The sequence below is a fragment of the Merops nubicus genome, unplaced genomic scaffold (assembly GCF_000691845.1).
Source record: "Merops nubicus isolate BGI_N331 unplaced genomic scaffold, ASM69184v1 scaffold20897, whole genome shotgun sequence".
Taxonomy (NCBI): Eukaryota; Metazoa; Chordata; class Aves; order Coraciiformes; family Meropidae; genus Merops; species Merops nubicus.
Window position 1 is genome coordinate 79,715 of NW_008618583.1, and position 14,607 is coordinate 94,321.

The 14,607-nt window shown below is 44.3% G+C and overlaps 1 protein-coding gene across 2 annotated transcripts in view; it reads right to left on the reverse strand.

Moving 5' to 3' along the window:
• AKAP2 (A kinase (PRKA) anchor protein 2) overlaps positions 1–13,298 on the reverse strand; it is a 19,923-nt gene extending 6,625 nt beyond the window's left edge. For both annotated transcript variants that reach the window (XM_008943503.1, XM_008943504.1), the window contains exons 1-2: positions 10,911–13,298; positions 1,858–2,036 (exon numbers count right to left, since the gene is read on the reverse strand). In XM_008943503.1, the coding sequence (XP_008941751.1) occupies positions 1,858–2,036; positions 10,911–13,194 (2,463 nt within the window). In that variant the 5' untranslated portion in view covers positions 13,195–13,298. The remainder of the gene's footprint in view (positions 1–1,857; positions 2,037–10,910) is intronic.
• Between the last annotated feature and the right edge of the window lie 1,309 nt (positions 13,299–14,607).

Genomic DNA, 14,607 nt, shown 5'->3' on the forward strand with positions numbered 1-14,607 from the left:
AAGCCAGACATAAAACAGAAGGTGGTGATGTTTAAAGGGGAGACAGGGTAGATGCCTTAATGAAACCACCCTCCTGCCTTCTCATGTGCCTTTGTAGGCAGAAACTGAAGCTCTATGCATCAGTACTGCTAGAGCGCTCAGCACATGGCGGGGAGTTTCCATGCACATCTAACCTCTCCACAATGCAACTCAGGAGGCCATGGTTGCTGCCTTCTGCCCCTGCAGCAGCACTGGCTCTGTTCAGCCTTTTGTTGTTCACATAGCTATTGCTTAGCATGGCATGTAAAATATTACCTTGAACTAGCAGTAGTACAAGTGCAGCACTTCTTATTTGAATTACCCCTCCCCTGACAATGGTGGGAGCTGTTTACAAAAGGAGACCAGAAAAAGGCAGGGAAGGGAAATAAAACACTCGTGGTGGTCCAAGGAAGCTTTCATCGCTCTTCAGGGAAAGTGATCCTCTGTGAACATGCCAGAAAACAGCACTCACCAAAGCAGGTGGAGCCACTCCATTTCACCGGGTGCTTTGGGGAGGGAGGGAAACCAGGGTGTCACTCCTTCCCAAGACACAGCCCCAGGATGCCACTGCCATAGAAGGCATGCTCTTGTGTGTGAGCTGGCTTTCTGCCTGGCAGCAGGAGCCTGCTGGATGATGAGATCTTGTTTTTCAATGGCTTAGAAGAAGGGACTAGAAAGTTTCTGGTGTGCACTGGAAATTCATCTAATAACATTTTCAGTCACTTCTCCTACTATGTTTTAGTTAAACAGCAGAAATGCAACAGGAGCCCTCCACATCGCATTCCTTATGATTTTAAATATTTTATGCTACTGTACAATATTCACCAGTGATGATTAAAAGCTGCCGGATTAGTGCGGTACTCACATTATAAATATTCATTTACTTTATACACATAATGAGACTGTACCTTTAATAAACATTACTAGAAAGCAGTGTGTTTGGAGCATGGGCTCCTTGGCACTGAGGTCATTGTTCTGACATCTCTGGGAAATGCCTGAAGGACCATGGCTGCTTCAGCAAGCACTATGCCCATTTAAGAAGTTTTACATTGCTTTTATATCTCACTACCTTCTGCACTGATTGCCCAGAATAATGATGAGTCTGGATAAGAAATACCTTGTGCCCTGTTGGGAAACGGGTTGTACAATGGTTGCACCTGGATTTTGATACTTCCAGTTATGAAATTTATAGCTTATCTTACTTGTGCCTCCAATAAAGAACACAAGAACAACTTAATTGGATTAGCTCTACTACAGTAATGACTGAAATACAGACACTCATTGAAATTCTGTCTGATTTTCTGTTTGTGTGGAAGACAGACAAAAAATCCATCAGGAAAGAGCATGCTGCTTGTTGAAGGATCCAGGTTAATTTCTGAGACATTCCAAATCCATTTCTGCAAGGAGTGGTTTCTGGGTAAGTTATCCACTTACACTGACAAGACTTCAGGTGTCTATAAAGCATGAATATGTGTTTGACTCACAAAGTTGAAAGAGCCACTAAAATAACACATTGGAGGGTTTTGGTGATGTGTGAATTAACAGAGTCTGCCAATTGCAGGGCAGCTACCCACTGCCCTTATTATTAACTTTATTAAAATTAAATTTAATACAAGTTGCCTTTGCTATTTGCAGTGACACTCTCTCTTCCTCTCCATTGGCTCTCATCCTTCCTTTTCAAACACATGGGTACTTAAAATGTGTTAAAATTCTTAAGACACTTGCAAGGTGATCCAGGCAGATTCTTGGGAAACAAATAATTTTGTTTTCTGAATGTTGATTCTTGCAAGTCATGGTCTCTATCGCAGAGCAAAAACTGAACAGGAAAGTTGCACTTACACTGCTGTCATCCATCCTTTCTCGTCTCTTAGTTTTGTGTGTTTCATAATCTTCCATGAGGGTCTGCATCAGGTTCTTGGGTCTCTGGGCTCCTGCAGGCTCCTCGGGCGGTGGGTCAGACTGCGAGGCAGGGCCTTCTGTGGTGGGGGATGGAGGAGGCTTGATCTTCTCTATCTTTCCTGCAATGACATGAAAAGGAATGACCCTTTCTAAGCTTAAGGACTCACAAGTTGTTTCCAGAAGATGACAGCTGGAGGAGCGTTTTCAGCAGGGTTGGAATGAATAAACAGTTCGGAATGAAGTGTATGACACAATCTGGTAAATCAAGATGGTCATGGGCTTTTAAAATACTCTCCCTCTTCCTGAATGAAACCCACTACACCAAAGCACTACAAAATCTTTTAACAAAACCTAGTAGAGCTAACAAATGATGCAACACGAATTTAACCCACCATTGTTATTTACAGTAGTATCTGGCGGAGTTACCCCTGTTCCCTCCTACAGGACACATTTCAGTGATCTGGAAGTGTTTGTAAGATTCTGGAAAACTGCAAGATGATTTTTTTTTCTGGCTCAGGCAATACAACGCACAGGATGCCACCACTGTATGCCGAGGACCACATGCAAGATGTCCACAGAAGGTATTTTGTTAAATTTTGCTGTCTTTTTCTTTTCTTCCAGTGTTTTTTATCTGCTCTGTAAGTGTGAAAGGCTTTGGGTTGGTCCCTGGTACTACTCTCCCCTGCAGTTGCTTCCTGCAAGTCACAGAGGGTACTCCTGGAGGGAGAACTGTGGCAGGGCAGAAGTCTCTGTCCTGCACACACCTTGCTCAGACAGGGCCCTTCAGTCTGTTGGTGAGAGTAAAGTCAGGGAGAACTCAGGTTACTCTCTGACTGAGCCCATTTCAGACAGGGGAGCCTGTTTTTAGGCAGAGTGAGCTCAGCTGAAAAGTTGAGTAAAAAGCAGGCCATAGCAAGGCCACTACAAGGAGATGTGGGAGAGCTCGGGTGTGAACAACACATGCTTCTCTGTGGAGGAGGAGCCCGTGTTTCTCATCACAGGCACTGATTCGAGATGCGTTGCCCACCTTGTCCTGATGGGAAGAATGAGGATGACAGCTGTGAGCATGGGAATAAGGCATGGGGGTCCTCAGCTACGACAGGAGAAAGCAATGCTGAACCAAAATCAGGCTCCCTTTTCCATGGCACATCAGCTTTTTGAAATAAGTTAGCTTACTGGATGAGAAAGAAAAAAAGGAGAAAAAAAACCACCCCAAAATGCTTGCAAATAAGTGAAGTAATCAGAAGTATTGTGCAGATTTTCATGGAACTTCCTGTTGCTGAGAGAAAAGAAAACTCTAGCTATTCCTCCAAAAAGCATCATGGCAGTTGTAGCAACCAGAGTGCAGCCCTGAACACCCCCCCTAAGAATCAGCAGGATTTATTCTTGAAGGAAGAAGTGAAACCTGAGTCAACACTGCAGAAGTCTTTTACAAGAAATCCGCTTGCCAGGCTTGTTTCATTTCTGACCTGTATGGAAAAACCCAGCATGACTAGTTTCTCCTTACAGGCTTAGCTTAAGCTGGCCAGGGATGTGGCTGGGAAGTTGTCCCCCTTACATCACCCCATTAGGTCCAGCTGCTCCAAAAGTCTGTTGAAAATAAAAGGCCTGATTAAGGGTCAGAGATCTTGCTGTATAACTTCATTCTTAAACAAGTAAGAATTGCTTTTTACAGAGAAGTGTCTCTTCCAAGTTCCTAAAAGTTTTGTGAGTATAGGTGGGCAGGTGAAAGAGACAGATCCTAGCAGTGCCAACAGTGTCAGAAAGGCAAGCCGCCAGCACAACCATCAGTGAGGCTGTGGTTAGATGATGGGGTGTCTGGGGTTTCAAGGCTCTCAGAATAACCACAGAATAACTGTGAACCTGATGCAGAGCTCCAGTACAGCGTAGACCTATTCTGACAGTTCAGGCTGTGTTAGAAATGTTGCCAGGGTAATTTTCTTTTGGCAGATTTTTGTCCATGTAAGTTGCTGTTTTCAGGCAGAAGGGTCATTCAGCATAAAAGCATCTGAGGTGTGATGATCACAGGTGCTTTCTAATTCCACAGGCCCATGCCCACACCTGATGTACAGAGACACTGCTGGTGGTTCTTGCCCAAATCCAAGCTGAGCAATAACAGAACTGTGCTCTGACTCAAATAGAGACATGGTTTCACTTGTGGGATACCAGCAAAAACTGCAGTCTGATGGTCACACTTGCAAGTAAACATTAGTTAGCAGCAGCAGTCCTCCCTTCCAGAGTAGGATAGTCCCCTGAGGTCACCTTGGGAGCTGCTGCAAGATATTGAGTATAGGGTATAGACTGTACAAAGTGTAAATCCCAAATCTTCACCTACACATTCACTTTTTTCCCCCCTCTTTCAAAGTGACTCCAAAATATGCTCTGTGGCTCCAGTTCTGGTGATGGTTCCCTCCACTCTCTGGATTCAGGTATCAAGCAGGAAGCCCCCCGAAATTGATTTCTCTTCATCTCCTGCCTCTTGTAGTATTCGGGGCAGGTGGGAGGTGCTCTTTCTCAGACCTGGGGAGGGAAGGGAAAGCTTGGGGAAGTGGTAGCTTCTGCTGTGTCCCAGGCTGGTGGCTGCAAGACATTGCCTGACACCTCTGTAAATTCAAAGATGTGCGAGAGCTGGGGACAGTATAGCCTTCTCCTAATCAAAACCTCTGTGCAGCTCTGGGGAGCAAAAGGGATTGTGGCAGTGACTTATCCACCCCATGGAGCCCAAGGGGTGTACAAACTCTTGCTGCAAGCTGAGAAGCAACACTCAGCTGGCTGCAGTCTCAAGAAGAAAGAGTGAACGAGGGGAGGCCCTGACACAAGGGACTGAGCCACCAATAAGTAACCAGCAGGTACCAAGGCCCATTATATAGTGTTAACTAAGGTACAAAGGAGATGGGAAGAATGGGGCTTCATATAAGTAAGACCAACTATTTTACAGATACTGCTGGCATTTTTTAAGACATCTTCACAGCAGAGAAAACTTTCAAAATCAGGTACTTCAGCAAGACATTATTTCAAGAGACTAGCCTGTGCTGGAGTCTGGGGAGTATGTAAAAGTGGAGCCACATTACCGACCCAGATGAAATGTGGGCTTCTTTGGTTTTCTCGAAGACCGAGTGAGCAACATCAATGTGCAAACACATGAATAAACATACACTTCATTCACATTCTCCACTAGGGAGGGAATAAGACAGCAAATGACAAACAAGCTGGGTTAGTATGCTGTTAAGGCACTCCTGGAGGTGTTCAGAGGATGAGTGATGAGGACTCCAGAGGAACCCTTGAAGACAATGATGAACTTTGCTTTTTTTATTCTGGTACTTATGAGGTGTAAGGAAATAGCATCTTATGTAAACTTAAAGGCTTGATTTTTGCTCTAGCCTTTCCCAAAATTCTCATTTTAAAAAGGTGTTCATGCATACATATTATACCTGGTCCTTATTCATTGCATGTATACAGGGCATTAAAAATCAAGCAATGGCCACAAACGTTAAAAATATCATGCCCCAAAGTTTCTGCTTCTCTTCTCACTGTACAAAAAGTATCTTCAGGCTGCAGTTGAAACTGAGAAGCTCCCTTAGTACTTACTAGTGAAAAATGAAAGTGGAAAATAGTTTTCAGGTTGAAGTGGCTCTTCTGACAGAGGCTTACACTCCACAGCTGTCACTCAGGGAAAGAAAGAGAGAAGAAAGAAGAGGACAGCACACACGCATCCCTCGCTATTTGGAGGGAACAGTTACCTGAAATTTGAAGGTACTTAATCACTTGCATCTCTAAACTGCAACCCCCACTTGGGATTTTGCCATCTACCAAAATTCGCTCCTCTAGTTCATCAACTGTGTACAACGGAAGATGACTGCTTGGTGGGCAGCTCTCCCCACCAAGACCATCATGCAGATGCAGATGGGTCTGGATGCCCTCAGATGAGTGCAGCAAGTGCCTTGGTGAAAAAGCTTCTGCCAGGCATGGCTTCCTGTGCTAGGGATTTCTCCACGCCTCATCATGAGGCAGAAAATAGTCACAAAGGGTTTCTCTCCAGCGGGAAAGCCTTCACTGAACTAAGACCCCTCATGTAATGATTTCCACACCTCCTTTGACGAATAGGTTTACTTGAGCCAGGCACTACAGCAAGTTAGACACAAGTTCTTCATAGTCTAAGTGCTCCTAATAAAAGAAAAATGGGAATTACATCACCAAACCTGGTGGATCCTCTTGTGTCACACACTCATCATCCTGTTCAAATAAACTACCAGATGCTCTGTCCAGGAAGGATGGTGTACTGCCTCCACATTGTAGGATAAAACCACTGGCTTGCTATGCAGCTGCTCAACACCTCGCCAAGCACAGCAGGTGCTGTGATGGCACTCTGTTTAGCCATGCTCAAGCACTTTTTTTTTTTTTTTTCCTTGGTGTCTTTCTGGAGTTTCCTCACACAGGAAATCCAACTTTTTGGGAATGGAGTTCACAAAGCTTCTTCTCTTCACCCTCCCATGAGCACCCTGGAGAAGGTCTTGTCCTGTGTGCACACAACATATAGTCGTTGTTCCCCTGAAACTAGTGTCTTGCTCCAGTGATCTGAGATGGGTTTAAGCCTGCTTCAAAGCATCACAGCTTTAAAGGATCCTTCTTGGCAGTACAGAATTTTATTACTGGGAACTATGTCATTTTGTGCTGGGTGATTGGTAGACACCAAGTTCAGTGTTACCATCAGTTGCATGAAATTTGTATGTCACGGTGGTAAGAACAGCCTGTTTGCTACCTAAAGTAATTAGCTGTAATTCACACATAGACCCACATGAATTGTGTTAATCTTCCACACCAGTCAAATTAACTGTTCAGTCCACAGCAGTCCTTTTTTGTGGTTTCTGTTTCTGTCATCCACTGCAGTTCAAAGCAGGGAAGTAGGGCAGGAGTAATAAATAACCAGGGACAAACAGGTGTCTCAGTAAAGCTACTCTGCCCAGTCCACCACTAAAAAGCAACCTGATTGGTAGGTCATTGCTAATTAAGTTACTTACTGCACACCCTCAAAATGAGTTCTGGTGAGTTTATACTTCTCCACTTAAGAGTTAGCAAACATATTTTTCAGATTAGACGTGACCCTCTAATCCCTTTCTGCAGCTATCAATGGCTATAGGCTGTTCAGAAGCGACAAAAATGGAGTGTGAAGAGCTGTCTCTGAAGAACAGCCACAAGCAGGTCAAGAGCTTATGAGTAAGAACTGGAGACTAAGGCAACAAAGAGAACTTTGTGGTTGGTGTCTACTGCAGGCCACCTGATCATGGGAAGACTCTTGACAAAGCTGACAAAGACTCCAGCTTCCCATGATCAGGGTCTTGTCCTGATGGGGGACTTCAGCCACCCTGACATCTGCTGGAAAAGTAGCATGGCAAGCTCTATGTAATCCAAGAGACTTCTGGAATGCATAGAGGATAACTTCTTAAACCAGGTAGCAGACAGCCTGACCAAAGAGGATGCCATACTGGACTTGGTGGTCATCAAGACAAATGAGCTAATTGCTGACATCAAGAGTAGAGGCAGTCTGGGCTGCAGTGATCATGCACGGGTGGAATTCATAGTGCTGATGGGTGTGGGTCAGGCGAGGAGTAAAGTGAAGACCCTGGATTTTAGGAAAGCAAAATTCCACATCTTCAAGGAATTGGTGAATAGGACCCCCTGGGAAACTGTCCTAAGGGACATGTCCTCAGTGGACAAGAGCTATGAATGTTGTCCACCTGGACATGTACAAGGCCTTTGACTTGGTCCTCTGCAACATTCTTCTCTTTAAACTGGAGATATATGTATTTGATAGGTGAACTCTTTGGTGGATAACAGTTTGACTGGATGGTCACATTCAGAGGGTGGTAGTCAATGGCTCAATGTCCAGATGGAGATTAGTGATAAGTGGTGTCTCTCAGGGGTCCATACTGGGACCAGGACTGTTTAATATCTTCATCAGTGACATAGAGAGTGGAACCTAGTGCACCCTCAGCAAGTTTGCAGATGACACCAAGCTGAGCGGTGTGGCTGACACACCAGAGGGATGGGATGCGATCTAGATTCTCCCCCTTGACTCTGCTCTGATGAGACCTCATTTGAGTCCTGTGTCCAGCTCTGGAGACCTCAGCACGAGAAGGACATGAACCTGTTGGAGGCTATCCAGAGGAGGGCCACAGAAGTGATCAGAAGGCTGGAATGCCTCTCTTAAAAGGAAAGGCTAAGAGAGTTGGTGTTGTTCAGCCTGGAAAAGAGAAGGCTCCCAGGGGGGACCTCACTGTGGCCTTTCAGTACTTAAGAAGCACCTATGAGAAAGATGGGGATGGAATTTTTAGCAGGGTCAGTTGCAACAGGACAAGAAGTAATTGTTTTAAACCAAAAGAGGGGAGACTTACACTAGATATAAAGAAGAAATGTTTTACAATGAGGGTGGTGAAACACAGGAAAAGGTTGCCCAGAGAGGTGGTAGAAGTCCCATCCCTGGAAACATTCAAGGTCAGGTTGGACAGGGCTTTGAGCAACCCGATACAGTTAAAGATGTTCCTGCTCATTGCAGGGGAGTTGGACTAGAAAACCTTTAAAGGTTCCCTTCCAACTCAAATCACTCTATGATCCAATCCAATCCATTCTATGACTATGCCGAAGTATCTTGATGTTAAGAGTGCAAATTCTTTCTTTGGGAAAGGCAGGTTGGTGACAGAAATACCTCTGTTTACTCTTTCCGTCATCATCACCATTACTACTATTATTATTTTTTCACAGTGCCAGTTTACAGTGTCAGACGTTCTACAGCATATTCATTACCATTCCTACCACAAGTAGATTTTCTTTTCTGCTCTGTAAATCACATCTCTAACTGGCTGCAATGAAGCTTTATGGCCAGATATTGTTGCCTCTGCTGGATCACCTTTTGCTTCTGTTTCCGTAAATATTGAAAAGATGCTGTAAATATTAAAATAAAAGGGAAGTTGCTGCAGTCTTCCAAGGGATTGCATGGTACCCCTTCTCTGTATTTTTAAGGATGCCTGCAAGCTTTAACTGCAACACAGCTGGCTAAAGGACAGCGAGGATTATACGAGCTGAGGGTATCCACCCTGAAATGCTAAGGGTGCAGAGCTAATTTCTGCCAGCTGAGAGCTCTGCTGAGCACATCCACTGCTTAGTAAGCATTGAAAGTATAAGATTTAAGAATGACTTTGGGAATGCTCTTTGTGTTTGTTTTTTTTTTTTTTTTTTTTTTAATCAATGACATCCTTACACATCGCCACATATTCACCTTTTCCTAGAATCTAATTCTGTGCCTTGTCACCAGCTGCAAATTGCAGTAGCTTGAGTCATTGGCTAATAGACCCCGGTTTTCTTTCCTGAACATACAGCAACTGGACATTTAAAGAAAACTGTCTGGGATGATTCACTACAAGTATGAGTTCATCATTCTTCCTAGAATGCAATACACAATGAACATTTTAACATCAGACACAAAGTAAATGCCTTGTTGTGTAGAGAAATAAGAATGAGTACAACACTGTTTTTCCAGATGCTCTGCTAAAACAAGCATTAGTGTCAGCAGCCCTTCCAACATACACTTGTGAATAAAAAGGAACCATTATTATAGATGACACTGGTTTTCAATGCGGTCAAGAGCACACCCTTACTCAATGAGTCCTCCTAGCTGAGGTCTACGGTGTGCTATAGCTCACATCTTGTCAGACACTGCCCAAAACACCTCAGTTTACGCAGACTCTATCAAAACCCCTGTTTTATAAGAGTAAGAATAATAGCACTTCACAGAAATTACTAACATCTGCTACACTGTTTTACAAGAAACACAGGTTAAAATTATCCTCTCTGTAGAAGAAACAAAGCCAAATATTAGTTATTTATGCACTGCATAATACTCCAAGTTCGCAATCAGACCGGGTAACAGACTAATTCCAGACTTTATAGAAGTTTGACTTTCAAAAGAAAAGGAACACCCTGCACAATTCTTGGAGGCTTCACTGGCTCAGATTTACACCAGTGAAACTATGGATGGAATATTAAGTACTCTGGGTAAAATGAATACTTGTTCATAATGATGATTTTAATAAAAACTTCTAAGCACTTGCAAAGCATATGTGGGTCTATACTCACAAAAGTCACTACACAGATATAAGCCTAGCATGTGTTTCTATTTCGAGTTTTAGGGTTCTTTTTTTCATTATATGCAGAAGGTATGAGTGCTTGTTTTTATTTTTTGAAAAGGGGAAGGAGGAGAGAGGTATGCTATTACTGCCGTGAATGCCACCACAAGGACCTAGAAACTGATCAGTCATGAGGACTTCTACTGACTCTATTAAGCATGTTGTTTTGTGACACCTGTTTAACCCAGTAGTGAATGACATCAGATGAAATACATGGCAACTCACAGCTCTGGACACCTTTTTACCACACCAAGTTCATTAAGAAGACAAAGAAATACCAGAAAACAGAAAGCAAAATGCACACAAAAAGAAATCTGATGCAACCCCCCCAAATCTGTAAATCTCCACTACCTTTGCACTTCCTTAATGCTGTGCAAGAGAAGAGAAAGTCTGTTAAATAAGGCTTTGTATGTTTGTCTTTCAAATAGTCACACAGCTGCAAAAAACACTGCTGTCCTTTCTTGTGATGATCCTTACTTTCAGTGGGTGATCTGAGCAGCACAGTGATAGATATGTCACACTACAGTGTGGCAGAGGATGAATAGAACATGGTTTCCTAAAGAGGATCAGCGGAGTATGTAAGTTACTTCTGCGCTACATGTAGGAAAACCCAAAATGTCCACATGCGTGCTCACAGGCACGAAGCTGGGTTGTCCCACACCCTCCTCTTGTTCGCAATTTACAGGCAGGCAAAGTCATAACAACTCCCCATACTCTGCAAAATGACATATTCATTCAAAAATAACGCAAAACTGAATATGACCTGACCCTGCAGTCACATTTCGCTTCCCCTCTGATGCTCTGGTCTCTTACCTGGTGCAGTTTTGTAAGACACGGTTCTGGTGGGCATGGGTGGTGCACTCTTCACAACAGGGCTTGGTGCCAGCTGCAGACCTTGCCGCTGCCTCTTCAGCTCCTCTTCCCGTTCCTGGGCAGCTCTGATCTCTTCTTCTATCATTGACAAAGTCCGCTGCTTCCTCGACCGTAACTTGAAAGGGCCCATGGTCACTTCAGATTCCTGTGTGGCCAGGATGGAGGCAGTGCTCCTCAGCTCAGCTGCCTCTGAATACTTGCTGAAATAGCTGACTTCATGCCTATTTTCCTCCACAAGGAAGGGCTGGCTGGCTGAGTACACAGGTGACTGCTGCAAACTCTTCCCTTCCCTGAGTCCTGAGTCTTCCTCTTTTGAAGTCTTTGGTACGGTGTCCCTTTTTTCTTGAACAGGTGAAGAGACCTGGGGTGGCTCAAACATTGGGTTCTGCTGCTCCTTGGAGGCTGAAGCTGGCTTGGTGGCGGCTGGCTGCTCTTTGACCAAGACATCCTTCTCCACTGGAACTCCTTCTTCCTTGCAGTTTCTTTTATCTGCCTGCTCAGCTATGGCTTGTTGGATGGCATTTTGAACCAGTAGGCCAGCATGATACTCCAGCTGGTCATCAATCAGCATGGAGTCTGTCAAGGCAGAGGAGGGTGAGTCACAGCCTGGGTCGCTGAATGACTTGGAGATGCCCTCACCCCTGCACTCCGCTGGAGTGTCAGCCTGAGGGGTCTGCGGCAGAGAGAAATCAGCCAGCGAGTTCTCCTGCAGGGCGCTCATCGTCTCATTGGAGGCACCGCTGTCACTGATGTTATCCATGCTGAAGTCATTGGAAAGGGTCTCCAAGATGGTGGTATCCTGAGACCTGACAGACAAGTCATCCAAACCAGAGTCGAGCTCCTCTGGGGGGGAAGAGGCGCTGCTCGACTTTGGGAACTGGTCTAGCATGCCCTGTCCCTCATCCTTCACCACTGTGAAGACTGCTCTTGCACTCATGAATTCTCCATCCTCTGCCCACAGTTTTGAGGCCTGTCCGGCTCTGGGGCTACCGCTGCATGGTAACTCTCTTACTGGGTCAGCAGTGGTAGTCTGAGCACTTGTATCATCTTCTAAAGTACAGGAGACTTTCTGTGCTTTCACAACAGTGGCATTGTTGCCCTCCGGCGGTCCTGTTTGCCCATACACTGAAACTGGTCTTGTCACAGATGACAGTGGCCTGTCCACATGTGGAGAATTGAGGCTTTTGTAGAAGGGTTTGATGGAGAACATTTTGGGTGTTCCTGACCGCCTCGGTGGGGCCTGACCCTGAGAAGGACCTGAATGCTCCATCAGCTGGAACTGCTTTCTGGCAGCTGAGAAATCAATTTGTTCTGTGACAATATCCTCTTTCTTGATATTGACTAGCTCTGGTGGTACAAAGGAGCAGCTGACCTGTTTGGGGGATGTTGGTGTCGCTCCTTGCTGCTGCTGTCTCTCCTTGCGCTCCTTGTACTTCTTGTGAGACTCCAGATGCTCTTCATCCAGTTGATCCTCCAGAGTCTTCTCTTGGGGAGGGTTCCACCATTTGGCGGCAATATTGGGATTTTTCTTGACAGCCTGGCTTTTAATGAGTTCTCTTCTTTCCTTTTCAAGTTCCATCATTTCCTCTGATGGTCTTACTTTGCGGACTCTGTATTTTTCCTTCTCTTCTTCATCTTCAAAGAGCTTTGATGGCTTTTTGTCTTCATGGAAGGCTCGTAGTTCAAACTTAGCCTCTTTTTTAAGGGTTGTAAGAGTTGTTTCTCCATCCTTAGAGGATCTTCTGGAACTGTTGGAAGAAGTGGGACTTCCTGGCACCTTCAGACTCTCCCTAGTGTCTTCTTTCAGTCCACCCAAGGAATGGCCATTAGATTTCAGATTCTCATCTGTTATGCTAGCTTCCTGTGGCTCAACTAGCAAGGGTGCTTGCTTGTTGCCTACATTTTCTTCCCTTTCACTGGGCACTGAATCAGTATTAACATTAACAGGTGTTCCTGAGCCATCCATAAAGGACACTGCACTTGGTTCAGGGGAGGACATCCCATTAAAGGTATTATCTGCAGCAGAATCACAACAATTTGCCTCCAGCACTTCATCTAGGTATCTGATCTCTTTAGCAACTTCACTGTCCAGAGATTCATGCCTGTCCTTAAGTCCATTGTGGCTGGCAGCAGGGGAAAAGAAGTGGGTTGGATTGTCTATGGGATGTGGTGAAGCCACTGTGGTGATGTTTTTATGTTCAGAAACTGGAACTTCAATTTCCATGTTCTCTTGCTTTGTAGCAAGCACAGTAGCTGGCTCCAAGAAATTGGCACAGTTTTGGTCTCTGTTTTTTCTCAACCTGATGTCATCCTCAGCAATCCTGGAAGATTTCTAAAATAAAAGAGAACAAAACTACAATGAAGTCCTAAAAAGAAACATTTTATTTTTTCCAAAGTAAACACCATCTGCAAACCAAATCCTATAATTTCTTAAACTTGAAATTAAAGCAGCCCCTGAGGGTGTAGGAAGGCAAGGCAAATCATTAATACAAAACATAGAAAGCCACTTTACCATAAACTGGTCGAGGCATTAAAAAAGCAACAAACTTTCATTTTTGTATCTCTCATCTGCTTACCTTCTTTACTTTGTCATAACTTCATGGTTGTGTCCCAGATTGCCACTAAAAATGACCTTTGGATTTCCAAGTTATTAATTACTTGCTAGTTTAGGTTCTTCAAAGGTTTGCACATGCAGCACACAACACTTATCATCTTGGTATTTAAAAAATGCTTTCTGCACCCAAAGGAAATTTCAAAATGCTTCTACAGATGAAAAGTATTACTGCCCCCGTTTTGCAGAAACAGATGCTAATGTGCAGGAAGAGTAGATGATTCATCCCAAATTAGGAAAAGGGACGTGGTAACAGCAGGGAATGTTCATTTCTCAGTGGATGAATCCAGGTCATCAAACACAGGGTAGAATTACATGGTGCTGGAAAGGCATGGGGTCTTTCTCCAGCCCACACAGAAGCCCCCACACAACTGGACCTGGGAGACAGGAAGAGTTTGCAACTCCCATGGCATGAAGAACACCACAAGAAGCATGACAGGATCAGAGCCATCATATCCTTCCTCCTACTGCTTTGACCTGCAGTGCAGATGCACTGGATTAATATTTCTCCTAATGTGTTGCCTCCCCTTTTAAGGATCGTATTGAAAGAAACGCTATTTACATTCAAGTATGGGCATATTTTACTGGTCAAGCAGTCTACTGAACTTGCCTTGAAAAAAGTCTGAAGAAAATTCTACTTAAGCTGGTAACATGTTGATGAATTTATCAACAATTCTTTACTGCTAAAAGGTTAAAAAAAGGAAACGTCCAAAGAAAACAAGGGGACACTTTCAACATTATTCTTCAAAAAGAACTGGTTAACTCTTGCTAACTCTAACTTCTGAAAACCAGAACTGACACATCCATTCACTTTGATTAACGTTTTAAAACAGAAAATTGGATAGCTGACATCTCCATCTCCCTTCCTACATGTTTTTCTATGTGTGGGGCATGGGCTTGGGAAGCAAATGGCACTGAGCAAACCCTATGAACTCAGCGGCCACCCAACAAAGGCACCATTGTCTGCTACTCACCCTCGCTCTTGCTGTCCCTTACTCTGCGTGCTATTATTATGCACTGCAGCAG